The 26,155-nt window shown below is 46.8% G+C and overlaps 1 protein-coding gene across 1 annotated transcript in view; it reads left to right on the forward strand.

The window, feature by feature from the left end:
- The window catches only part of VWF (von Willebrand factor), a 297,479-nt gene that overhangs the window by 22,089 nt on the left and 249,235 nt on the right, over window positions 1-26,155 (forward strand). The window contains 1 exon segment of the mRNA XM_068278128.1: window positions 21,797-21,921. Within this exon segment, the coding sequence (XP_068134229.1) occupies window positions 21,797-21,921 (125 nt within the window).

Raw genomic sequence — 26,155 nt, forward strand, 5'->3', positions numbered from 1 at the left:
CCCTGTCTGTGACTTGTATGGCTGCCTCCCTGTTGCCTACACACACACCTTTTGGGATAATAAAAAGGGACACTTAAGCCACACCCCATGCCGCACCCCTAACCATGCCCCTGACACACCCCTAGTCACGCTGCATACCATAAAGATTTCATAAGAGCAATGTGTTGTTTTATAATTCAATTCACACTGGTCCTCTCTATCCTGGTTTATTTTACTTCAAACTAACATTTGATAATAAGAAATAATGTCTGTATAACAATTTAAAGGATGGGAATAAAATGTAACCACTTTTCGACCGCCCACTACCTATGGGCGGCGACAGAGTGGCACCCCCAGGACCGCGTAACGCTGATCGGCGGCGGCTCCTGGGGGACTGAATTGCCGGGGATCGCGCGCATCCGCCAGCATTAGGATCTGCCCAACCGCGACGTCAACCCTCCGGCCAATTAGCAGCGCCAGCGGGTTGTTAACCCCTGATCTGCCGCATAGAAAGTGTATAATACGCTTTGTAATGTATACAAAGTGTATTATACAGGCTGCCTCCTGCCCAGGTGGTCCCAGTGATCGAGGGACCACCATGGCAGGAGGCAGCCCCCCTAGTAAGCACACACAAACACTGATCCTGCCTCCCCTGCCCCCTGATCGCCCACAGCACCCCTCAGACCCCCCCTGATCACCCCTCAGACCCCTGTTTGCACCCAATCACCCCCCTAATCACCCATCAATCACTCCCTGTCACTATCTGTCAACACTATTTTTTAGATGAGGTCCTAAACTGCCCCCCGGGGGCTCCTGATCACCCCCCGTCCACACCCTAAGATCCTCCCCAGACCCTCTCCCCTGTGTACTGTATACATCTAACCTCCCTTGTAATCACCCACTGATCACCTGTCAATCACCTGTCAATCACCCATCACTCATCCCCTGTCACCTCACCACCTGTCACTGCCACCCATCAGCTCAGACCCTAACCTGCCCCTTGCGGGTACCTGATCACCCGCCCACATCCTCAGATCGCCCTCAGACCCCCCTGATCACCTCGCCAGTGCATTGCTTGCATCTATTCACCCCTCTAATCACACCCTGATCACCTATCATTCACCCCGTCACCCCCTGTCACCACCTGTCACTGCTACCCATCAGATCAAACCCTAATATGCCCCTTGCGGGCACCCAAACACCCGCCCACACCCTCAGATTGCCCTCAGACCCCCAACCTTTTCACCTCCCCAGTGCATTATTTACATCTGTTCTCCCCTGTAATCATCAATCAATCACCCCCTGTCACCACCTGTCACTGCTACCCATCATATCAGACCCTCATCTGCCCCTTGTGGGCACCCAATCACCCGCCCACACCCTCAGATCGCCCTCAGACCACCCCCCCGATCACCTCGCCAGTGCATTGCTTGCATCTATTCTCCCCTCTATCACACCCTGATCACCTATCAATCACCCCGTCACCCCCTGTCACCACTACCCATCAGATCAGACCCTAATCTGCCCCCTGCGGGCACCCAAACACCCGGCCACACCCTCAGATCACCCTCAGACCCCGCCTGAACACCTCCCCAGTGCATTATTTACATCTGTTCTCCCCTCTAATCATCCACTGATCACCCATCAATCACCCCCTGTCACTGCTACCAATTATACCTATCAGATCAGACCCTCATCTGCCCCTTGCGGGCACCCAATCACCCGCCCACACCCTCAGATTGCCCGCAGACCCCCCCGTGATCACCTCTCTAGTGCATTGCTTGCATCTATTCCCTCCTCTAATCACACCCTGAGACACCCATCAATCCCTTCCTGTCACCACCTGTCACCCCCTAGCACACCTACCCATCAGATCAGGCCTTAATTTGCCCCGTGTGAGCTCCTGATCACTCGGCCAACCCTCAGATCCCCCTCAGACCCCCTTCCGATCACCTCCCCAGTGCATTGATTGCATCTATTCTCCCCTCTAATCACCCCCTGAGACACCCATCAATCACCTCCTGTCACCCCCTAGCACTCCTATCCACCAGATCAGGCCCTAATCTGCCCCCTGCGGGGTCACTGCTGGTCTGTATGACTTAATTGTGGCTGAGACCAACCGTTATGCCACACAATACGCAACCGCCAATCCAAGAAGCTACCATGCCCAGCCTTTTCAGTGGAAACCACTCCAAGTTTCCGAACGTAACATTTTTTGGGGCCTTCTGCTTACCATGGGTCTAGTCAAAAATAATGTATTGCGGTCTTATTGGTCTACGCACCCAATACATCACATGCCCATGTTCTCTGCTGCCATGTCAAGGTCACGATTTGAGAACATCCTGCGCTTCCTGCACTTCAGTGCCAATACAACCTGTCATCTAAGAGGCCACTCTGTTTATGACCGGTTCCACAAAATTCGGCCCCTCATAGACCACCAGTCATCAAAGTTTGCAGATGCTTATACCCCTGAACAGTCATTTTGAGGCATTTAGTTTCCAGACTACTCTTCACGGTTTTGGGCCCCTAAAATTCCAGGGCAGTATAAGAACCCCGCAAGTGACCCCATTTTAGAAAGAAGACACCCCAAGGTATTCCGTTAGGTGTATAATGAGTTCATAGAAGATTTTATTTTTTGTGACAAGTTAGTGGAAAATGAAACTTTGTGAAAAAAAAAAACAATAAAAATCAATTTCCGCTAACTTGTGACAAAAAATAAAATCTTCTATGAACTCATCATACTCCGAACGGAATACCTTGGGGTGTCTTCTTTCTAAAATGGGATCACTTGTGGGGTTCCTAAACTGCCCTGGCCTTTTAGGGGCCTTAAACCGTGAGGAGTAGTCTGGAAACCAAATGCCTCAAAATGACCTGTGAAATCCAAAAGGTACTCATAGGACTTTGGGCCCCTTAGCGCATCTAGGCTGCAAAAAAGTGTCACACATGTGGTATCACTGTACTCAGGAGAAGTAGTATAATGTGTTTTGGGGTGTATTTTTACACATACCCATGCTGGGTGGGAGAAATATCTCTGTAAATGGACAATTGTGTGTAAAAATAAATAAAAAAAATCTAATTTACAGAGATATTTCTCCCACCCAGCATGGGTATGTGTAAAAATACACCCCAAAACACATTATACTATTTCTCCTGAGTGCGGCGATACCACATGTGTGACACTTTTTTGCAGCCTAGGTGCGCTAAGGGGCCCAAAGTCTTATGAGCACCTTTAGGTTTTACAGGGGTGTGTACAATTTAGCACCCCCCCAAATGCCAGGACAGTAATCACACCCCACAAATAACCCCATTTTAAAAAGTAGACATCCCAAAGTATTCAGAGAGGGGCATGGTGAGTCCGTGGCAGATTTTATTTTTTTCTTGTCACAAGTTAGCAGAAATGGAAAGTTATTTTTTTTTTTGTCACAAAGTGTCATTTTCTGCTAACTTGTGACAAAATAAAATCTTCTATGAACTCACCATGCCTCTTAGTGAATACTTTGGGATGTCTTCTTTCCAAAATGGGGTCATTTGGGGGGTATTTATACTATCCTGGAATTTTAGCACCTCATGAAACATGACAGGTGCTCAGAAAAGTCAGAGATGCTTAAAAATGGGAAAAATCACTTTTGGCACCATAGTTTGTAAACGCTATAACTTTTACCCAAACCAATAAATATACACTTATTGGATTTTTTATTTTTTTTAATCAAAGACATGTAGCACAATACATTTGGACAAAAATGTATATAGAAATTTTACTTTATTTGAAAAATGTCAGCACAGAAAGTTAAAAAAATCATTTTTTTTGACAAAATTCGTGTCTTTTTTGATGAATATAATGAAAACTAAAAATCACAGCAGCATTTAAATAGCACCAAAAGAAAGCTGTATTAGTGACAAGAAAAGGAGGTAAAATTCATTTAGACCGAGCAATAAACCGTTAAAGCTGCAGTGGTCTAAATGGAAATAAAGTGTCTGGACCTTAAAGAGAACCCGAGGTGGGTTTGAAGAATGTTATCTGCATACAGAGGCTGGATCTGCCTATACAGCCCAGCCTCTGTTGCTATCCCAAACCCCGCTAAGGTCCCCCTGCACTCTACAATCCCTCATAAATCACAGCCATGCTGCTGACAAACAGCTTGTCAGAGCTGGCTGTGTTTATCTCTATAGTGTCAGTCTGCTGCTCTCCCCGCCTCCTGTAGAACTCCAGTCCCCGCCTGCATCCCTTACCTCCCTGCTGATTGGAGGGAAGGGATGGGGGCAGGGACCGGAGCTATACAGGAGGCGGGGGAGCAGCTGAGACTGACACTACAGATGTAAATACAGCCTCACAGCACGGCTGTGATTTATGGGGGATTGCAGAGTGCAGGGGGACCTTAGGGGGGTTTGGGATAGCAACAGAGGCTGGGCTGTATAGGCAGATCCAGCCTCTGTATGCAGATAACATTCTTTAAACACACCTCGGGTTCTCTTTAAGGGGTTTTATGACTGCAGTCCTTAAGTGGTTAAAGTCAATGAAACACATTTTTCAGCAGAAAAATACATATATTTACACAGATCTGTATATAGGTCCTGAAAAGGGGACACATGAGGAAGAAAGAGGGACAGAGGGATTTGGTTCCAAAAGAGGGACAGTTGGGAGCTATGAGCTATAATGCATACTTTATTTGGGAGCTTTGTTCACCAAGAGTTATCTGGGGATTTGGTAGCACTTTTAAGGTGGCCACACACGATACAATAAAATGATCTGATTTTATTGCAATTCGATAAACATGATCGGATTTCCTGAAAAAATCAAAGGCTTTTTTTTTTATTTGACTTTTATCGATCCGGAGTGCTGGAAGTTTTTCTTCAATTTTTCTAAATATTATATGATGTGTGTTTGATTGTCGAGTTATTAATATACACACCCTATCAATTTTCTCAGAGTTTCCAATCATTTTTATCATAATTGGGGGAAAATTAAACATATGTGTGTGGTACATTGGTCAGATATTTAAAATGTTACAGTCAGTCAGAAAAATTGATTGAAATTCTTAAATTGAACAGATATTTACAAAATTGTATGGTGTGTGGCCACCTTTAAAGAGACTGTAACAAAATTTTCATCCTTATTTCTGCTATCCTATAAGTTCCTATACCTGTTCTAATGTGCTCTGTCTAACTGCAGCCTTTCCTATTTGCACAGCGGCTGTGTTATCTCTGTTATATGATCTAATCTTCTCTCCTCTGTCGGCTCTGTTGGGCTGAGGCAGTCAGGCTGGAATGTGCTGTGCTGCTTGTGATTGGATAGAAACTATACACACCCTCTCCAGGCCCCCTGCACACTCTGTATGACTCACACACTCAGCTCCTCTCAGCGTCTCTGTAACGATCAAAGATGTTACCTCTGTGGTGGAAAGCAGCGCAGCTGCTTTCACACCTGATGTCACTTCTGCGGCCACGCCATCCCGGGTGTCGCTTCCCGACTCGGGTGGGACAGGGGTCTCTGTTGCACAGCAGCTAAAGTCTGATAGGACTAGTCTGCTATCTGGTGAATGTCTGTTATTATCTGTCTGATTGGTTCTTGTCTCTCGCCGGCACCCCTGGCAGAGACCAGCTATACTACCTCCGTATTCTCTGTCTGTATCCTTCCCAGCCCCACTGGGAAGCCTTTTGTCTAATCTGTCTTGTTTTGTATCCAGATTATTCCTTACCAACTCCTTTAAAAAATCCTGTAAAATCATTGACGTTACGGTTGCACCAACACACTCTGATCTTGGTCTTGCTATACTGGTATTATTGGTGATTCTGCGGATCACACATAATCGAGTATAGCGTCTGCATTATTGGTGATTCCGCAGATCACCAATAATCAGACGTCTGAGTTGTGGCACTCAACCGTCACAGTATCACTTGCTATGTCTTTTGTTTGTAAACACTGGATAAAAATGGCAATTACAAGCCAGGATTGCAGCAGGGAGTGGCAGAAACAGCACAGAGGGGCCCAGGAGAACATAATGAATAGAATAGTATGCTTTTTATTGTAAGAATTTTACAGTACAGATTCTCTTTAAGATGATGAGAACAATAACTTAGGGTTTTGTTCCTGCCTATGAGCAGATTAAAGGACACCTGAAGTGAGAGGGATATGGAAGCTGCTCTATTTATTTCTTTTTACTCAATACCAGTTGCTTGGCAGTCCCACTAATCTATTTGGCTGCAGTAGTGTCTGAATCACACACACCAGAAACAAGCATGCAGCTAATCTCGTCAGATATGACAATAATGTAATGAAAAAAAACTGATCTGCTGCATGCTTGCTCAGGGTCTATGGCTTAAAGTATTAAAAAAAAGAGGATCAGCAGGATAGCCAGGCAACTGGTATTGTTTAAAAGGAAATACATATGGCAGTCTACATATCCCTCTTCCATAGGCAAACGCAGGGGGGTTAACAGCTGCCCAGAATCCCCCCTCAGACCAGGGCAGTGCAGTGTCTGGGGACAGGCACAAGTTGAGACACCAGAATATCTGCAGGCATTCTGCAGCTCACAGCTCCACCCCCTTTCTTTCCTGCCTACATTGACTTTGGATGGAGCAGCAGCCTGTGTACAGAGCATGGAGCAGTAGTGTGTGTACAGAGCATGGAGCAGTAGTGTGTGTACAGAGCATGGAGCAGTAGTGTGTGTACAGAGCATGGAGCAGTAATGTGTGTACAGGGTATGGAGCAGCAGTGTGTGTACAGAGCATGGAGCAGCAGTGTGTGTACAGAGCATGGAGCAGTAATGTGTGTACAGGGTATGGAGCAGCAGTGTGTGTACAGAGCATGGAGCAGCAGTGTGTGTACAGAGCATGGAGCAGCAGCGTGTGTACAGAGCATGGAGCAGCTCTGGGGAATTTAACAGAGTCCGGTATGAGCACAGCCCTGTGCCCTGCTGTGTGAATGCTTCACTTTCCCCTTCATTAGCAATGTCGGCTGTCCTCATTATTATCTGTATCCAAACTGCTCCTGAGCGATCCCGTTGTCAATCGGGAGCAGATGGGACATTTAGGAAATAATTGTCAGATCCTGTCAGTCAGATGGGAAATTGCATTATGTGTCCCCAGCATGATGTCCTACCATATTATTATACTGTATTGAATTTGTGCGTGGCTGAGGAAGACCTTTCAGGAATCCCCCCCTTGAAAATCTTGGGTTTGCCCCTGCTCTTCAGTTGTCCTTTAAGGTTATCTGGAAATGTTCGACCAGATGACGCATTGTTGTAGAGAGTGAGACTTCTTCCTCACGTCTTGATGAATAGTTACAGATACCTCCTTTTGAAGAAAAGGAAGATTGTATTTGGCATCTCCTGTATTATTGGATAGTTGATGACTCTGGAATTTGCTTGGCAGAGTCCTCCATATGACGAGCATTAATTACATCCAGGAAATAGCACAGAGGAAGTGTGGTGACCTAAGCATGGACTATCCTGTCTACTTTGTAATGAATGAGTATCAGTGAAAACGGGTAAAGGAAAAGGGAAGCCCTTCAGTGGTTTTACAGTACGTGTAAAATGTTAAAAAGGCGCTTGGAAAAAAGGGCGCGGGGATTGCCTCTAGTTGATTATCAGTAAAATTACACATAATCTACTACTTAATACCAATAATAAAATATCAGTTATCTCTACCGATATTTTACTATGTCTTTACCTAACGTTACTCTTACACAGAACCCTCCCTTCCTAAGACCTTCCTCTACCGATGCCTAACCCTAATGCTAGGTACACATCATACAATTTTGTGTAATGCTGGGAATATACGGTTCATTTTTGACTCGAGACATTTAGATGGCTCGATAGGTGATTTCCGACATGTCCGATCTTCCGCCCTATCGTTTTGCCGCTCGATTCCACATTGAACACAATGGAAAAAGATAAGAAAAACGAGCGGAAGATAAGTGAATTGCCTGCGGAATCGACCGAGCGGGAGAATCGAGCGCAAAATCGAACCGTGTATGTCCAGCATAAGTACATGGTTCGATAGATAATTTCCGACATGTCCGATATTATTTCCGATCGTTTTTCTGATCGATTTCTCGTAGAAGTAAATGGAAATAGATAAGAAAAGATAACAGGATCGAATCAGAAATCGTTCGGAAAATTGAATCGGAAATCTATCAGACGGAAAATCGAACGGAAAAACGCATCGTGTCTACCCAGCATAAGATTTACCGTATTTTTCGGACCATAAGACGCACCGGACCATAAGACGCACCTAGGTTTAGAGGCCAAAAAACAGGAAAAAAATATATATACTAAACCTGGTGCATCCATGGTGCAGGGGCTTCTTGCGGAGCTTCTTCTCAAAAACTGTCTCAGTAATCCCTCCCCAGTTACAGTAATAACCCCTCAGTTACATTAATAGCCTCCCAGTTACAGTAATCTGCCCCCACCCAAGTTACAGTAATACCCCCATTACATTAATAGCCCCCCCAGTCACAGTAATCTGCACCACCTCAGTTACAGTAAGACCCCCATTACACTAATAGCCCCCCCCAGTCACAGTACTCTGCCCCCACCTCAGTTACAGTAAGACCCCCATTACATTATTAGCCCCCATTACAGTAATCTGCCCCCATTCCAGTTACAGTAATATTCCTATTACATTAATAGACCCCTCCACAGTTACAGTAATACCATTACATTAATATCCCCCCTCCACAGTAATCTGTCCCACCCAAGTTACAGTAAGATCTCCATTACATTAATAGCCCCTCCATCACAGTAATCTGCCCCCCCCCACCCCAGTTACAGTAAGTACTGTAAATTGAGGGCTTACATAACCAATTCATCTTCTGGGGAGTCATGTGGATCTAGTAACCTGGATGCATCAGCGGCACAGCACCCGGTCTGTGTGCAGGATGGGACATCAGCACCATGTTGTGCTTCACGCACGTCTTCTAGACTGGCCGCCTCCTCCTCCTGTACTGATGCAAGCCTGCCAGGGATACAAACACCTCCGATGCGGGGTCAGCGCGATGAGTACAGCGTCATGTCAGCCACCACATTGGTAATAAGAGTGTCTCCCGATGTCATTCAAATGCAGCGTGCGGTAGCCTGTCCCAGCCAGCCAGCGGCTCTATGTTCAATCACGGACACCCCCGGCAGCGGCTCTATGTTCAATCACGGATGCCCCCCGCTCAATTTTGAAAAAGGTCCCGATCGTTCACCCTCGCCATGGGAGCGGAAGTGGCTCTACTTAGCCAATAGCTGATAGTCTATATGAGTGGCTATACATTGCTGCAGGTGTGCAGATAGTCTATATGAGTGGCTATACATTGATGCAGGGGTGCTGATAGTCTATATGAGTGGCTATACATTGCCGCAGGGGTGCTGATAGTCTATATGAGTGGCTATACATTGCTGCAGGTGTGCTGATAGTCTATATGAGTGGCTATACATTGCCGCAGGGGTGCTGATAGTCTATATGAGTGGCTATACATTGCCGCAGGGGTGCTGATAGTCTATATGAGTGGCTATACATTGCTGCAGGTGTGCTGATGGTCTATATGAGTGGCTATATATTGCCGCAGGTGTGCTGATAGTCTATATGAGTGGCTATACATTGCTGCAGGTGTGCAGATAGTCTATATGAGTGGCTATACATTGATGCAGGGGTGCTGATAGTCTATATGAGTGGCTATACATTGCTGCAGGTGTGCTGATAGTCTATATGAGTGGCTATACATTGATGCAGGGGTGCTGATAGTGTGAGTGGCTATACATTGCCGCAGGGGTGCTGATAGTCTATATGAGTGGCTATACATTGCCGCAGGGGTGCTGATAGTGTATATGAGTGGCTATACATTGCTGCAGGGGTGCTGATAGTCTATATGAGTGGCTATACATTGCCGCAGGTGTGTTGATAGTCTATACTAGTGGCTATACATTGCCGCAGGGGTGCTGATAGTCTATATGAGTGGCTATACATTGCCGCAGGGGTGCTGATAGTCTATATGAGTGGCTATACATTGCCGCAGGGGTACTGATAGTCTATATGAGTGGCTATACATTGCTGCAGGTGTGCTGATAGTCTATATGAGTGGCTATACATTGCTGCAGGTGTGCTGATAGTCTATATGAGTGGCTATACATTGCTGCAGGGGTGCTGATAGTCTATATGAGTGGCTATACATTGCTGCAGGGGTGCTGATAGTATATGAGTGGCTATACATTGCTGCAGGGGTGCTGATAGTGTATATGAGTGGCTATACATTGCTGCAGGGGTGCTGATAGTCTATATGAGTGGCTATACATTGCTGCAGGGGTGCTGATAGTCTATATGAGTGGCTATACATTGCCACAGGGTTGCTGATAGTGTATATGAGTGGCTATACATTGCCGCAGATGTGCTGATAGTCTATATGAGTGGCTATACATTGCTGCAGGGGTACTGATAGTCTATATGAGTGGCTATACATTGCCGCAGGGGTACTGATAGTCTATATGAGTGGCTATACATTGCTGCAGGGGTGCTGATAGTCTATATGAGTGGCTATACATTGCTGCAGGTGTGCTGATAGTCTATATGAGTGGCTATACATTGCCACAGGGTTGCTGATAGTGTATATGAGTGGCTATACATTGCCGCAGGTGTGCTGATAGTCTATATGAGTGGCTATACATTGCTGCAGGGGTACTGATAGTCTATATGAGTGGCTATACATTGCCGCAGGGGTACTGATAGTCTATATGAGTGGCTATACATTGCTGCAGGTGTGCTGATAGTCTATATGAGTGGCTATACATTGCCGCAGATGTGCTGATAGTCTATATGAGTGGCTATACATTGCTGCAGGGGTGCTGATAGTCTATATGAGTGGCTATACATTGCTGCAGGTGTGCTGATAGTCTATATGAGAGGCTATACATTGCTGCAGGTGTGCTGATAGTCTATATGAGTGGCTATACATTGCTGCAGGGGTGCTGATAGTCTATATGAGTGGCTATACATTGCTGCAGGGGTACTGATAGTCTATATGAGTGGCTATACATTGCTGCAGGGGTGCTGATAGTCTATATGAGTGGCTATACATTGCCGCAGGGGTGCTGAAAGTCTATATGAGTGGCTATACATTGCCACAGGGGTGCTGATAGTCTATGAGTGGCTATACATTGCCGCAGGTGTGCTGATAGTCTATGAGTGGCTATACATTGCCACAGGTGTGCTGATAGTCTATGAGTGGCTATACATTGCCGCAGGGGTGCAGATAGTGTATATGAGTGGCTATACATTGCCGCAGGGGTGCTGATAGTCTATATGAGTGGCTATACATTGCCGCAGGGGTGCTGGTAGTCTGGCTACCCGTCGCCGCAGGTGTGATGTAGTTCACAGTGATTCCATAGCCTAACATTAGCGGCCGGAGACCTGTTGCTGCTGCAGACCTCTGCGTGTGACCCGCCCCCGGCGCTGCCCTGACACCGGATTCTGAGTCGCACGGCGGCCGGGTTTGTGCAGAAATGTTCTACAAGAGGCTTCCTTTGAAATCGCATGTTTTCTTGCAGGAAGAATGAAAATGTATTATTCTAAACATGGGTTCTGCAGCCGCCGACAGACAGGACCGGGGAGGTGCCGTGTGCACTGAGCAGATAATGGGGGCTGGACGCCTGCCAGGGGGCTGTGGATAGCATCCAGCTGGAGCTATAAAAACACTGCAAAGAAACTGTATGCAGACACAGTGCCTGTAATAAAGAGGAGCTGTAGTGAAAATTACATAATAAATAAAACTGCTTATTTTATTTTTTTCTATATTCACTTATAAATGATTTAGTCAGTGTTTGCCCATTGTAACATCTTTCCTCTCCCTGATTTACATTCTGACATTTATCACCGGTGGTGACAACTTTAGTCCTGCCAGGTGCAGCTCTGCGGAAAGTTTGTTTTTTAAGAATTCCAAAGCCAGTGAAGAAAAAAAGCCTGGTCTCCCAGAATGCTCTGGGAAAAGAATTCCACTTAGCTAAATGGCCTAGGCTGTGACCTCACTTGAAAGGCGGGGCTGCATACCAATGGACAGCTGTAGGGAATGTTTCTGGTGCTGCTGACATTCAAATCCCTGCACAATCTGGGCCCTGGATACATGAAGGACTTGCTGAAGCTGCACCACACCTCGCACAACCTCAGATCAGCAAGTTCTATAAACTTGGTCACTCCCAGAGTGCACCTCAAAAAATCTGGAGACAGAGCCTTCTGTCATGCTGCCCCTACTCTTTGGAACTCCCTACCACACCCAGTAAAGACAGCACCATCCCTGGAGCTATTCAAATCCAGACTGAAAAGCCACCTGTTTAGCCTGGCATTTCCAGATTTATAAAATTCTTCCCCTGTACCACGATGGTCGGAGCCATGCTTATGCGCTTTGAGTCCCACGGGAGAAAAGCGCTTTACAAATGTTATTTGTTGTTGTTGTTGTTGTTGGTGCTGATATCAGAAAAATTACCATAAAAGTGGTTATCCTGAATTATTGACTGCACTCTACTTATATGTCACTACAGTTGTTGGATAGTGTACTGGTTAAGGGCACCGCCTTTGACATGGGAGACCAGGGTTCAAATCCTGGCTAGGGTCAGTACCTATTCAGTAAGGAGTTCAACGCAAGACTCCCTAACACTGCAAGATGGCCTCTTGAGCGTGTCCCAGTGGCTGCAGCTCTTGAGCGCTTTGAGTCCGACAGAAGAAAAGTGCTACACAAATGTTTGGATTATTATTACAGTTTGGGCTGCAAAAGCCTAATTCACCATTTTTTAAATCAATATGATATTAAATTAACAGTAATAAGCAATGCATAGAGTTTTTTGCATCACGTTGCATCCGTATTCCACCTCTTTCTAACCCACTGCTGCTATAGTACAGCCTCATAGTAATAAGAGCGTGGAGAGCTGCAGTGCTGGCCACAGAGAGTTAATCTGTCAGTAGCAAATGGAGTAGCCAGAGAGCTGTTCTCTAGCTCGTGTGCCCGCCCACTCTGCTGCCAGTTTCAAGTTTGTTGGCAGTATGTCAGGGTCACGTGAACGTCTGCTTCGGGTGTTAACATTATGGGAGTAATGACGTTTTCTCTTATTCAGCTTTACTAATAAACTGAAAATGTGGGGTTCCCGCAGGCTACGGAGTTTGTGAGATATGCTTTTAATCAAGATTTTTTATGTATGCATATGAATTTTAGGCGAGAAGCCAATTAAATAATGGTTTTACACATGATAAGTTCATTTGTTTTATGAGGTATATGGCTATTGGAAGTTACGACGTGGAGTGATATGCAAGCATAAAAGAGACCATCTGGTGAGCAGGGTTTAAAGGGGGGGGGGGGGGGGTGTTCAGATCCCCTATCCCTAAGGTGGCAGAGTTTGTTGACACTTCTGGTGCGCTCTTTTATACGGGTATTGGGGTACACAGAGGTGAAAAACAACATTATACAGGCACCCTACACTATGATGTGTCTCTGTCTCTTATGTCTCTTCCATTTAGAGGTGTAGATATGTTCTGAAGAATCAACCATCTGAGGATGATTGCACTATTTGGACAGTGAGCGCCAGTCTTGTCGAGTGAACTGAAAACGTGGGGAGGTGAACAGTGGGTTTAGGTAAAAGGTGTCTGCAAAGACTGAAAACTTGCATGTTACCTCTAGTGTAGGGGGGGGGGGGGGGGGGGGTTAAAGCAAATCTAAAGTGGGGAGGTGGTAAAAGTTAGGTACCTCAGTGGTGAGATGTCCCTGGATGGTTCAGTGGCTTCCTGGATCCTTGTAAAGCCTAACCTTCCAGGTCAGTGACCCTCTTCATCTTCTGCTTGCACTGCCAGCCGTGGATGAGCAAATCTGAACTGGGCATGTGCAGGTTAGGTCTGCTCATGCCCAGTAGAACGAAGCTGCTCATGCACAGCTTTCTTTCTCTGTGCACAAGCGTTTTTTCTACTGGGCGTGTGCAGACCTTACTTACACATGCCCAGTTAAAAAAGTCAGTTTTAGAAGTAGGATAGATACGATGGTTTATCTGATCAGGACTGCCGTAATTAGAATCTACGCCACATCTGTGGCTCTAGAACTCTGTTGCGGCATAGGCTCTAGACAGGCTGATCGCTGCTCCTAGAGGAAGTAAACATGGCTGCAATGTGACAGCTGAGCTTTCTCCTGTCGGTCAGGAAGTGTTTTCATTGGCTCCTGACCTCCTGATCACTGTGTGCCAATCACATTGATCAGGAAGTGAAAAAATGAAGAAGAAAAAAAAAACGTTAATCACTGTTGTACAAAAGCAACATCTAAACACTGACATGACTGCAATCTATAATAGAGTTCAACTTTTATCTCTACATGCAGGTTTACTTTTAAGAGCAACAGTTTCCTGTCTGTGAACCTCGTTAAATTGCAGGAAATAACAGCTTTCTCCAACCGATAAGCAAGCAGAATCTCCCTCTGTGCATAGAACTCTCAGTAAACGAACATTCTGCAGAGATGCACCAGACAGGACTACAGATGTCACCACCAGTGATATATTTCAGAATGTAAATCAGGGAGAGGCAGGGGCGGTTCTAGGCTTTTTGCTGCCTGAGCACTGGCGTAACAATAGGCCCTGCAGCCCCTGCTCCCACGGGGGGGGGGGGGGGGGGGGGGGGTGCCCGGCCCCCCCCCTCGGGGCCGTTTCGTGGGGGCTGGAGGTGTGGCAGCATGAGGGGAAAGCCTTGGCCACAGTCGGTGGGGAGAGGGGAAGTTCCCCCCCCCCTCTCCCTCACCTAGGGGCTCTCCCCTCTGCGCTCCCCTCCAGCTAGTTACAGTGTGGGCAGCGGCAGGCAGATACATACCTTCCGTGCGTTCACCGCATACTCCTCGCTCTAGCGGCTGACGTCGCTTCCAAAAGTGACGTCAGCCGCTGGAGCGAGGAGTATGCGGTGGAACGCACGGAAGAAGGTATGTATCTGCCTGCCGCTGCCCGCTCCCCACACTGTAACTAGCTGGAGGGGAGCGCAGAGGGGAGAGCCTCGAGGTGAGGGAGAGGGGGGGGACTTCCCCTCTCCCCGCCGACTGTGGCCAAGGCTTTCCCTTCATGCTGCCACCCCTCCAGCCCCCACAAAACGGCCACGAGCGGGCCCCAGGGAGAGGGGGGGGGCCCGCTCTGAAATTCTGCAGGGGGGCCCGGTGGGGCCTAGTTACGCCCCTGTGCCTGAGGCAAACGTGAGGATGTGCCCCTCCCTCTACCCGTTTTGGAATGATTGCACAGCACCTGATAATTTACTCTGTGTCATTTAATGTTCTTCTCACGTGACATGCTGCAGCTCAACACGATAGCACACTGGCTGGCTGTGAGTCTGGGACAAACAAACTGCTCCCCCTCAGCCTCTCCGTTCCTCCTTAGCCAGGGCAGCAGTGCCACCTCCTCCCTCCCTTTGCAAGTCAAATGAAACACTCCTGCCTTCCCCCTCCTCACTCACTGTCAGACTCCTCACACAGCACAACAAGCTGCTTTTCCACAATGATGCTCTCCTGCCTTTGCCCTCCTCACTAACTGTCAGACTCCTCACACAGCACAACAAGCTGCTTTTCCCCAATGATGCTCTCCTGCCTCCCCCTCCTCACTCACTGTCAGACTCCTCACACAGCACAACAAGCTGCTTTTCCCCAATGATGCTCTCCTGCCTTCCCCCTCCTCACTCACTGTCAGACTCCTCACATAGCACAACAAGCTGCTTTTCACCAATGATAACCTCTTCTCTGACTTCTGCTTCTCCCCCTCTCTGACTGCATGCAGTTAGTGTAAACACAGTACAATAATGCTGCCCCTGTAGTCTCTCATAGCTCCCAACTGTCCCTTTTTCAGAGGGACAGTCCCTCTTTGGAAGCACTGTTCCTCTGTCCCTCTTTCCTTCTCATTTGTCCCTCTTTCAAGACTTTGTCCCTCTTTCTATGTAAGTATATATATTTCTTTACCTAAAAATGTGTTTGACTCTAAACTTTATTCCCATCCTTTAAATTGATATATTACTTATTTTAAAATGCTAAAATTAAAGAAAATGAACCAGGATAGAAAGGTTTGAATTATAAAACAACATATTTTTCTCATTAAATCTTTTATCATGGGGGGCGTGGCGTGGCATGCTTCCGGCCGGACGCATGTGAGCTAAGCTCCGCTCTGATTCAACCCTTTTATGCCGGGGATGTAATCCAATTGCCCTGCCATCATCCAAATCTCATCTTGCCTTCATCCCCCCAACTTAGTGCATGCCGGGGAGAAATAAGTCGCAAGTCCGCAGCTCGGAAGGCCCTCTTATGAGCTACTTTCTCCGGGCCCAACCCAAGATGGCGTCCTCACAACATGGCTCCAGGCGCTCCAACCGCTCATCGCCTCAGAGACACTCTTCCTCTCGCTCTTGTAGCCCGGAACAACTTGGCCTCACTAAGCGGGACCTTGAAGATGCCCTGGACCGCACCTACAACAGGTTTGTAGGCAAGTTGCAAACGGAACTCCGCAAAACCACGGAGGCCCTCTCTCACGAGATAGCAGAAATCGGAGCCCGCCCTGGCGTTCTAGAGACAAAGCACGATGAGCTATGCAAAGCACACAAGCAGTTGGCGGCTGAACATGACACCCTCAAATCCGAGGTAAGCTCTATGCATCTCCATATGGAAGATTTGGACAATCGTAATAGGCGCAGTAACCTGCGTCTCCGGGGTCTCCCTGAATCCTATACCGATTTAAGGCCTACGATTACCAAAGTGTTTGCTGACCTTCTCCCTGATGTGGATGAAGATGCCTTTGTGTTCGATCGGATACATCGGCCTTGCGGGCTAAGCCCCCTGAGAATAAGCCCCCCAGAGATGTGGTAATGTGCTTTAAAGACTTTATCTTAAAAGAACGTGTCCTGCAGGCCGCACGCAAAGCCACCGAGATTTCATTTGAAGGTTTTAAGCTACAGCTATACCCTGATGTTTCTCCTGTGACTTTAGATAAACGCCGTGAAATGAAAGCCATCACGAAGGTGCTTATAGCTGCCAAAATACAGTATCGCTGGGGTCATAATCGCACAAGATGGCTCAGTGCTTACTGCTTCTACTCAGGCTGAAGGTGCTACACTACTGGAGAAGCTGGGTTTGCAACCTCCCTCCGTACCGACTTCTCAACGACGCCAGAGTGTCTCTCCGATTTGGTCTCAACCTTCGGCCTCCAAATCCCCCAGAATGTCCCGTCCGGATGAATAACCGACCCTGCGGTGACTTCAGTAACTATTAATGCTCTCCCTCACTTTATGTGTACTGTTAACCGGGGCTGATCAGGCACCATGCCAAGACCGTTGACTGCCTGCCTTTTTCCCCCCCTCATCTTTGGGGCTGCTTAGAAGATCATTAGCTGCCCATATTTAAAAGGTGTTGATTCCTGGACTAAGATGTCCCTCTTTAGGGCTTCCAGATGGTATTCTACGTTCCTGTTTTGTTCATGTTTGATTATGTTAGCTGTTATTTCTGTTTTATTCAAGGCTTTGTTCACTTTTCAGTCCTCTCAGGTATTCTCATCATTGATAAGCTGGTTGTGCCCTTTATATGTAAACTCTAATTATGGTTAAAATGATATCACACAACGTGCAGGGCTTAAATGAACCCTGCAAACGGCATAAGGCCTTTTCTGCATATAAACGCTTAGGAGCTACACTACTCTTTTTGCAGGAGACTCATTTTGCCCGTGGAAAATCCCCACAGTTCTTTGACAGGGCTTTTGGCCGCCACTATCACTCCACTTTTGCTAAAAAAGCTAGAGGGGTTTCAATTTTTATACACAATTCTGTATCATTTGAATTACAGGAGTCCTATCAGGACCCAGAGGGCCGAATTTTAATCTTGAAAGGGATCCTGGCCGGTAAACTAACAACCTTGCTTAATTGCTATGCCCCCAATACAGCTCAAGCTGACTTCTTTATTAAACTGAATTCTCTATTGGAAAAATACTCCTCTCCTAACTTAATCTTAGCAGGCGATTTTAATGTGGTAGCCAACCCAACACTAGACAGGAGCACCCTCTCACCCTTTGCTCGTAGTTTCCCTAGAAAGTTGCAGAGGCTGCTGTCTCAGAACCAATTGGTCGATATCTGGAGAGCTTTCAATATAGGCTCTCGGGAGTACACTTTTTATTCTCATGCCAGAGGTTTTTATGCTAGGCTAGATTATATATTTTTGACTCCACATTTTTCAGCCAGCATATCAGCTTCTTCCATAGAAATCTGCCCCTGGTCAGATCATAATTTTGTCTTGGTTCAATTTAATTCCTTTGGTCCACCCCTTTCATATAAACGCTGGCGCCTTAACGACAGCTTAATTGCCTCAGAGGCTGACCGTTCTGAGATAGCAGCCTCTATAGAAGATTATTTTTGCCTTAACTCATCTCCTGATCTCTCCCCAGGGCTACTATGGGCTGCCCATAAACCCTCAATCAGAGGCATCCTCATATCAAAAGCTATTAAGGCAAAGAATGACAGATCACAAAAAATCGCCTCCCTTACTTCAGAGTTAGAAACACTATATAAGTCACATGGCTCCTCGATGGACCCCGCCTTAGTTCAGTTGCTCCAACATAAACGGACCGAACTGAATCTCCTATTAAATAATAAGGCAGAAAAAGCTCTCAAATTTATAAAAGCCAAATTCACACTATATGGGCAAAACCCCTTCACCATGTTTGCCAGAAAATTGAATAACTTTTATAAACCCCCTCATGCTTATAAATTGAGGAATGATAGTGGCCGCCTAGAGGTTTTACCCCAGCAAGTCATCCGAATTTTTGAAAAATTCTATTCTAAACTCCTGGGTTCACCAGCCCCTATCGAAGCCAGTCAGGCATCATCCTGGCTATCTTCTCTGAACTTGCCCAACCTTTCTTCTGAACAATTGTCACGGTTAAACGCTCCTATCACCCACAATGAATTAGCCATAGCAATTAAAGAACTTAAATCCTCCTCTGCCCCTGGTCCTGATGGGTACTCATCCACTTATTACAAAAAATTTGCACACTTATTAATTCCTCATTTGACCCCTGTCTTTAACGCTGCCCTAAAAGGAGAGACTTTTCCTCCAGAAATGCTCTCAGCCAACATGTCCCTAATCCCTAAGCCAGGTCTAGACCACTCCCTCCCTAATAATTTTCAACCTATCTCAATCATTAATAATGACATAAAATTATTCTCCAAAATTCTCTCTGTCAGACTGGCTTCGATGGTGCACTCCTTAATCCAAAAAGAACAATCTGGCTTTATACCAGGCCGCCAGGGGTATGACAATGTCCGTTTAGCCCTTAATCTTATCCAGGACTCCCAGCTCACCGACTCTCGTTTCTTGATGTTAAGCTTAGACTTCAATAAGGCTTTTGATTCGGTGGGCTGGGAGTATTTACATATGGTTTTACCCTCCTTTGGTATATGTGGTCCTTTTGTATCGGCTATAAAGGCTCTTTACACTGACCCAGTAACCCACATTCATATCCCAGGAGCTTGCTCTAACCCCATTAGGTTGCGCAGGGGCTCCCGTCAGGGGTGCCCACTATCTCCTTTGCTTTTTGCCCTGGCTGTGGAGCCCTTGGCGGAAGCCCTGCGCCAACACCCTGACATCCACGGTTATGATGAAACTTATAAAATGTTGCTCTATGCAGATGACGTGTTGTTATTTTTATCTCAGCCTGTCACTTCGCTCCCAATATTGCTCCCGTTGTTGGGAAAATTTGCCTCTTTCTCAGGACTTGAGGTTAACACTGCCAAGTCTGCGGCTATGCCAATCAATCTTCCCAGACCTGCAGTTAAACTATTAGAAGCGAACTTCGATTTTAAATGGCAGTATCAAAAATTTAAGTATCTGGGGGTATTTTTGACCCCCAAATATTCATCTCTTTTTGAAGCAAATTATCCCCCTTTATTTACAACCATCTCTAAACACCTTAAAGACTGGTCAACTTATAAGATTGGCTGGCTAGGCCGCAGCCTGGCATGTAAGATGATCCTTTTACCTAAACTGCTGTATTATTTCAGGACTTTGCCCACCCTCCTTCGGAAGAGTCAACTAGCTCAACTCCAATCCCTTCTTAACAAATTTGTATGGGACAATAAACCCCCTCGTATCCGTTCCAAAATATTATATCGGCATAAGCTTTCTGGCGGGATAGGCATGGTCAACTTATGGCTCTATTATTTAGCTGCCCGTACCTCTCAATTATTGGACTGGAACCAAACGGTGGATCCTCCATTATGGTGCCAGTTTGAAGCAGGCTCAATTGAACCTTATCATTTACCTACACTAATAGCCTCTCCCAATAAGCAGATAGTTTCCAAAATTCTCCCTCTTAATACTATTGTAGCCCAATCCCTCAAATTATGGTTTCTCACTCAAGCCCAATTTCAATTAGCCCCTATTTTGTCTACTCGGATATCCTTTTTGGGTAACCCAGATTTCCTCCCAGCCCTAGAAAACCCCCAATCTTTCTCTTGGTGGAAAGACCAAGGTTTAATCACAGCCAATAAATTTTGGATAGCTGATAAGTTTTCATCTTTCTATCACTTTCGCTTCTCTAGATCTATTCCCGATGAAGAAATGTTCCACTATTGCCAAATCAAGCATTATTTTCAGTCATTATACAACCCTATCCCACAAGATCCCCTTAAACCTTTCGAGAATATGTACTATAACCAAGGCCGAGGCAGAGGCTCTATCTCAAAAATGTACCTACTACTGATTGATACGGGCACTGACAGTAAATTGCCTTATATGTTAAAATGGGAACAAGACCTAGGAGAACAACTGGATCTAGGCACCTGGGCAAAAATTTGGTCAAATGTGGCCTCAACTTCAGCCTCCAATGTCTTAAAGGACACTGCCATTAAGCTTATGCTTCACTGGTACTTTACCCCAATGAAACTGCATAGGATATTCCCTACAGTCTCCTCCTTATGCTTCCGTAATTGTAATAACAATGGCTCCCTTTCCCATATCTTTTGGGACTGTAGGGTCGCTCAAGAGTTTTGGGATCAATGGAACGAGCTGGCCTCTAAGATATTCTCTTTGAATATTAAGATCACCAAAAAGCAAGCCTTATTATTTTTCCCGAACCCAGTAATTTTAAAGAAATATCAGAAACTATATAGATATTTGGTGTTATCAGCTCTCTGAGCCATAGCTCTGAAATGGAAAACTGCCACTCTTTCCATTGCCCTGATCTCTGACAGGATGAACAATATTAAACTAACTGACAGACTATTTTATGCCTCAATTGATAACCTTGATAGATTCAACTCTATCTGGGATCCATGGTCTACTTATTGCGAGAATTTAAATCCGAACACCTAGAGCTCTCTTCTGAATGCTTTTCTCTCTCCTCCTTCTTATCTTGTTATGATTGCCGATTGTATGACTTGTTATGATGGTTTGTACCTGACTTGTCAATTGACCATGTTATTTGCTAAACTTGAATAAAGCCTTTCTTTGTTATAAATCTTTTATCATATGCATGACTAGGGGTGTGCTGGGGGCGTGATTAGGGTGTGGCTTAAGTGTCCCTCTTTCTCATCTCAAAAAGTTGGGAGGTATGGACTCTGCACCTGATGCAAATGTTTCACTTTGCTTCATGAGAGAACCGGCCCTGGGGAGAGGGAAGATTTTATAATGGCCAAACACTGACTAAATAATTTACAAATGAATATTGTAAAATATAAGCAGTTTTATTCATGTTATTTTCACTACAGTTTCTCTTTAATGTTAAAGAAGAACTCTGATTTGAAACCTTTAAATATGCCTGCTACATTATTGCAATTCTAATTAATTTTCTTTCTTTTTTTTTAATAAACTCAGGAATTCTAGCAGACAAAAGCCACGACTTTGCCAATTCCTGGGCCCTGCATGGGGGAGACAAGAGATGCAAGAGGATATACCCACCCAGCCACACCTGCAACATTTCATCGGACGCAGCAGAGAAGGTTTGTCCACCATCAGCCTCCGTAGATTCTGTTCACTGCCAGGCCTGCGATATTCCATTCTATGCTAAATGGAAGAGTTTGTAGGATTTTCTTCTGTAGACAATTTACGTAGGTGGAGAGGTGTCTTGGATAAAAACAGGGATCACATGGACTGTATTCCAAAATGAGTAACCAGCGAATACTTCAAGGCGTATCCCCTCTTTGAAGTGTGATGTAAAGGTTCCAACAGAAGTGAATGGGTAGGGCTGAATTCTAGGCAAGGCTGTAGATTTGGGGCCCTTTTGTGATCCTTTAGGTAAGCTGGAGTGAAGAGAGGTCAAAGCGAGCAGCAGGTGGGCCTCTTGACACACACTAGGCCACAGACACCTGCCTAGATTGCCTGGTGGATAATCCTACTCTGGGAAGGACTGAACTGTAGTGTGCTTCTGGGTCCGGCAGGTGGGGGCTCCTATCGTGCCTCACTACAGCAATGCTAGATCTTTAAAGGGAACCTAAACCAAGCTATAAGAAATGGGTTTCACTTACCTGGGGCTTCTAAGACCACCCCCCCCCCCCCCCCCCCCCCTGAATGATCCTCCAATCCCTTGCTGCACCTAAGTTTTGATTCTGGTGACTCAGCTAGTCACGTCCTTGAGGATGCGGTGCAGGCACAATATCCATCGACTGGATAAGTTGCCAGAATCGAAACGGAGACGCAGCGGGGGACTGGAGGATCATTCAGTGACGGCGCGGTCACAGGGCGGCTGCAGACAGGCCCGAGCCGCCCATGACCCCAGGTGACGCTACTTCTTCAGGCGGCGTCATGTGTCAAGCGGCATCCTGCCCACCCCCTCCCGGCCGCTGCTGGTTTACCTTCTTAAAACAAGCCTCGCCAGGTCCCCCTCGCCTGCCTGCTTGTAGACCAGCAGCACCGCAGTGAAGAGAGGACAGCGGCTCATAGAAGCACTTATACTGGAAGTAATTACTTCCGGTTTACACGTTGCCATGGGAACCACTCTCCTCTCTTCCTGTGGCACTGCAGGACATGCTGATCTGAGATCTACAAGCAGGCAGGCATGGGCTACCCGACGAGACTATCATGCTGCAGGAGGCGGCTGCCTTTTGTTTCAAGAAGGTAAACCAGCAGCAGCCGGAGAGGGAGGGGGGTTGCAGGCTTGCTATCTTGGGGGAATCTACCTGGCTACCTTATACTGGGGGCACCGACCTGGCTAACAGACAGCAGTGAAGCACTGCACGCATTTTCTCTACCAATTACATTAGCTTCTGTGATAAAACATGCATGTTTTCACACATACAGACACACATGGTGTACAGAAAACGCATACAGATGAGTGTGCTCCCAGCCGCAGCTTCTTATTACACTCACTCTGTCCATCTCTGATGGAGCAACACTGGCTCTGCAGACTCCTTCAGCATGACTGCAGTACATAGCACATGTAGAGGGAGTGGAGGGGGCAAGGTGCAGCTGTACACAAGAGCCTGCTGCCAGGGCCGGCCTTAGGTGTCACAGCGCCCTGAGCGTAACCAGATTTTGGTGCCCCCCACACACGCCCATGTGCAAGATCCCCTTTAGTGTATATAGGCAGAGTCCCCCCTTTAGTATTTATAGGCAGACCCCCTCCCCCCCCCCCCCTTTTAGTGTATATAGGCAGATCCCCTTTTAGTGTATACAGTATAGGCTGATCCCCCCCTTTTGTGTATAGAGGCAGACAGAGGCGTAACTAGCAATCATTGGGCCCCCCTGCAATATTTTTTGATGGGGCCCCCCACCCGTCGCATTATATATTCAATATGGACCCCCATATTAGTATATCAGGAAGTGATTAACATAAGGGCATAGAGGTGAGGGTTAAGTGTAAGGGAAGAGAGAGTGTAAGAGTTAGTGAGTAATAGAGAGAGTGTGAGAGAAAGAAAGTGAAAGAGAGAGTGATTAAGTGAGAGTGAGTGAGAATGAGCAAGAGAGTGTGAGTGAGAGAGTGAGTGAGTGAGTAAGAGAGAATGAGTGTGAGTGAGAGAGTAATTGAGAGAGAGTGAGTGAGTGAGTAAGAGAGAATGAGTGTGAGTGACAGTAAGTGAGTGAGAGAGAGTGAGTGTGGGTAAGTGTGAGAGAGAGAGAGAGAGTGTGTGAGTGTTAGTGAGTGTGCTTTTCACTGCTACCACATTACAATGACAGTGAAATGCAGGGCACAGCAGGGATGAAGCATACCTTTGCACATGATCTCATCCCTCTGCTGAGCCTGCATGGACTGCGTTCTCCTTCCCTGTGTCACCCGATACTCAGGAGAGATAGGCATCTTCCCAGCAGAAGTCCACTCTGTCACTGAACGGAACGCTGCTCTGAAGAACTGTCCCAGCAAGCACACACACACACAGCCAGCATCAGAGGGCAGAGGAACAGATTCAGCAGAAGCGACCAGCTCCACAGCAAGCTACTGGCAGGATGTAACTTCCTGTGAGGGAAGGGAAGTAGCGAGTGGCTCTGTGATGCTGACTGGGGACTGCTGGGATGTGTTTCTGACAGTGAGTGTTAGAGATGGGAAGTTCGGATCTTTTCAATGATCCGGATGATTCGAATCGGATCATTGAAGAGATCCGGATCTTTGATCCGAATCTCGGATCATTTTACTAATGAAGCATTCGGGGGTGAAATGACTAGCAGGACAGGAGAAGGGGAGGTGGGTGGACACACAGAGAAGGGGAGAAGATGGACAGAGGGCAGGGAGTGGACAGAGAAGGGAGGAGGGATGAACAGAGAGCAGAAATGTTTGCACGTAATACCCACATGCTGAAGTCATATGCTTTACATGTATTTCACCTACATGCTCATCTGTACACTTTGAAAGAAAACGTTGCACAGTGAAAGAAAGCATTCCCAGAAGATAAGTGCAGCTGTATAGAGCGAATGCAGGAGGATCATACTGCCTTTCAATCACAGTGTCTGCAAAGTTACTGAGCTGTGCTGAGCCAAAAGCTTCCCATGTGATCACTGTGCAGCACTACGGAACAGACAGCCTATAGTCAGAGGCACGTTATAGCCAGTATGTGTGCTCTACACATATCTGGCAGTGGCACCCATGTGATGTCCCCTCTCTCTCATCTACCTGTCTCCCTGCAAGGCTGCCTCCCATCCAACAGAGCGATCAATCTCAGCTCTGCTTCCAGGACCCCGCTGCCCGCTGAGAGGGGGCGTGTCGCTCATGGCCCCGCCCCCTTTCCGATCCAAATCACTCATTTTGATGATTCGGATGATTCGACTCACAAAATAGATTCGGATCAAAGATCTGAATCGTTCATGATCCGGACAACACTAGTGAGTGTTCCATGCATCCATCTCTTTACTGCCCCTACGTGCCGCCTGTACTCTTTGTACGCTGCCTGCTCTCCTCTGCAAAGGATCGCCTTATGCAGGCAGCAGTGTTGCCAACTCATCCCTTTAATTACTGACACATATGAATTATACAGGTTTTGGGGCTAGGTAGATGCAGGCAAGGCACTGATTATGTGCAAATAGCCCCAGAACCTGTATAACTTAGATGTGTCAGTAATTAAAGGGGTGAGTTGGCAACACTGGCAGGCAGCCAGCGTGTGCGGGCCCCTGTGAGTCTCCGGGCCCACCTGCAGTTGAGGGGCTTGCAGGGGCTATTGTTACACCCCTGGAGGCAGAACCCCCCCCTTTTGTGTATAGAGGCAAACCTCCCCCCCCTTAATATATATATAGGCAAATCCACCTCTTTAGTATCTATAGTCAGATCCCCTTTTAGTGTATATAAGCAGAGCACCCCCTTCTAGGCTATATAGGCAGATCCCTTTTGGTTTATATAGGCAGATCCCCCCCCCCCCCCCCTTAGTGTGTATAGGCAGATCTCCCCCTTTAGTGCATATAAACAGATCCCCCTTTTAGCATGGCTCCCAACTGTCCCTCTTTTGGAGGGACAGTCCCTCTTTAGGACCCCTGTCCCTCTTTCTCCCTCAACCGGGAGGCAGTTGCGGAATCTTACTTTTCTGCTTGTAGCTGGGGACAGAAGATGGCCAGGAGTCCGGAGTGACAAGCAGGTTTCTCTCTGATTAATGCGCACCGCAGACATCGCCTGTAAGCGAAGGGCGGGGCTACTGGCACGCACGGCTCACACAGACTCAGCAAGAGGCAGCAGTAAGTTCCTGGAGTCTTCACCCCCAGCAGCACCAGGGGGCGGAGCTACCACTCGCAGCAGCCACAGACGGACCTGGAGCCCGC

This window comes from Hyperolius riggenbachi, chromosome 3, assembly GCF_040937935.1.
Source record: "Hyperolius riggenbachi isolate aHypRig1 chromosome 3, aHypRig1.pri, whole genome shotgun sequence".
NCBI lineage: Eukaryota > Metazoa > Chordata > Amphibia > Anura > Hyperoliidae > Hyperolius > Hyperolius riggenbachi.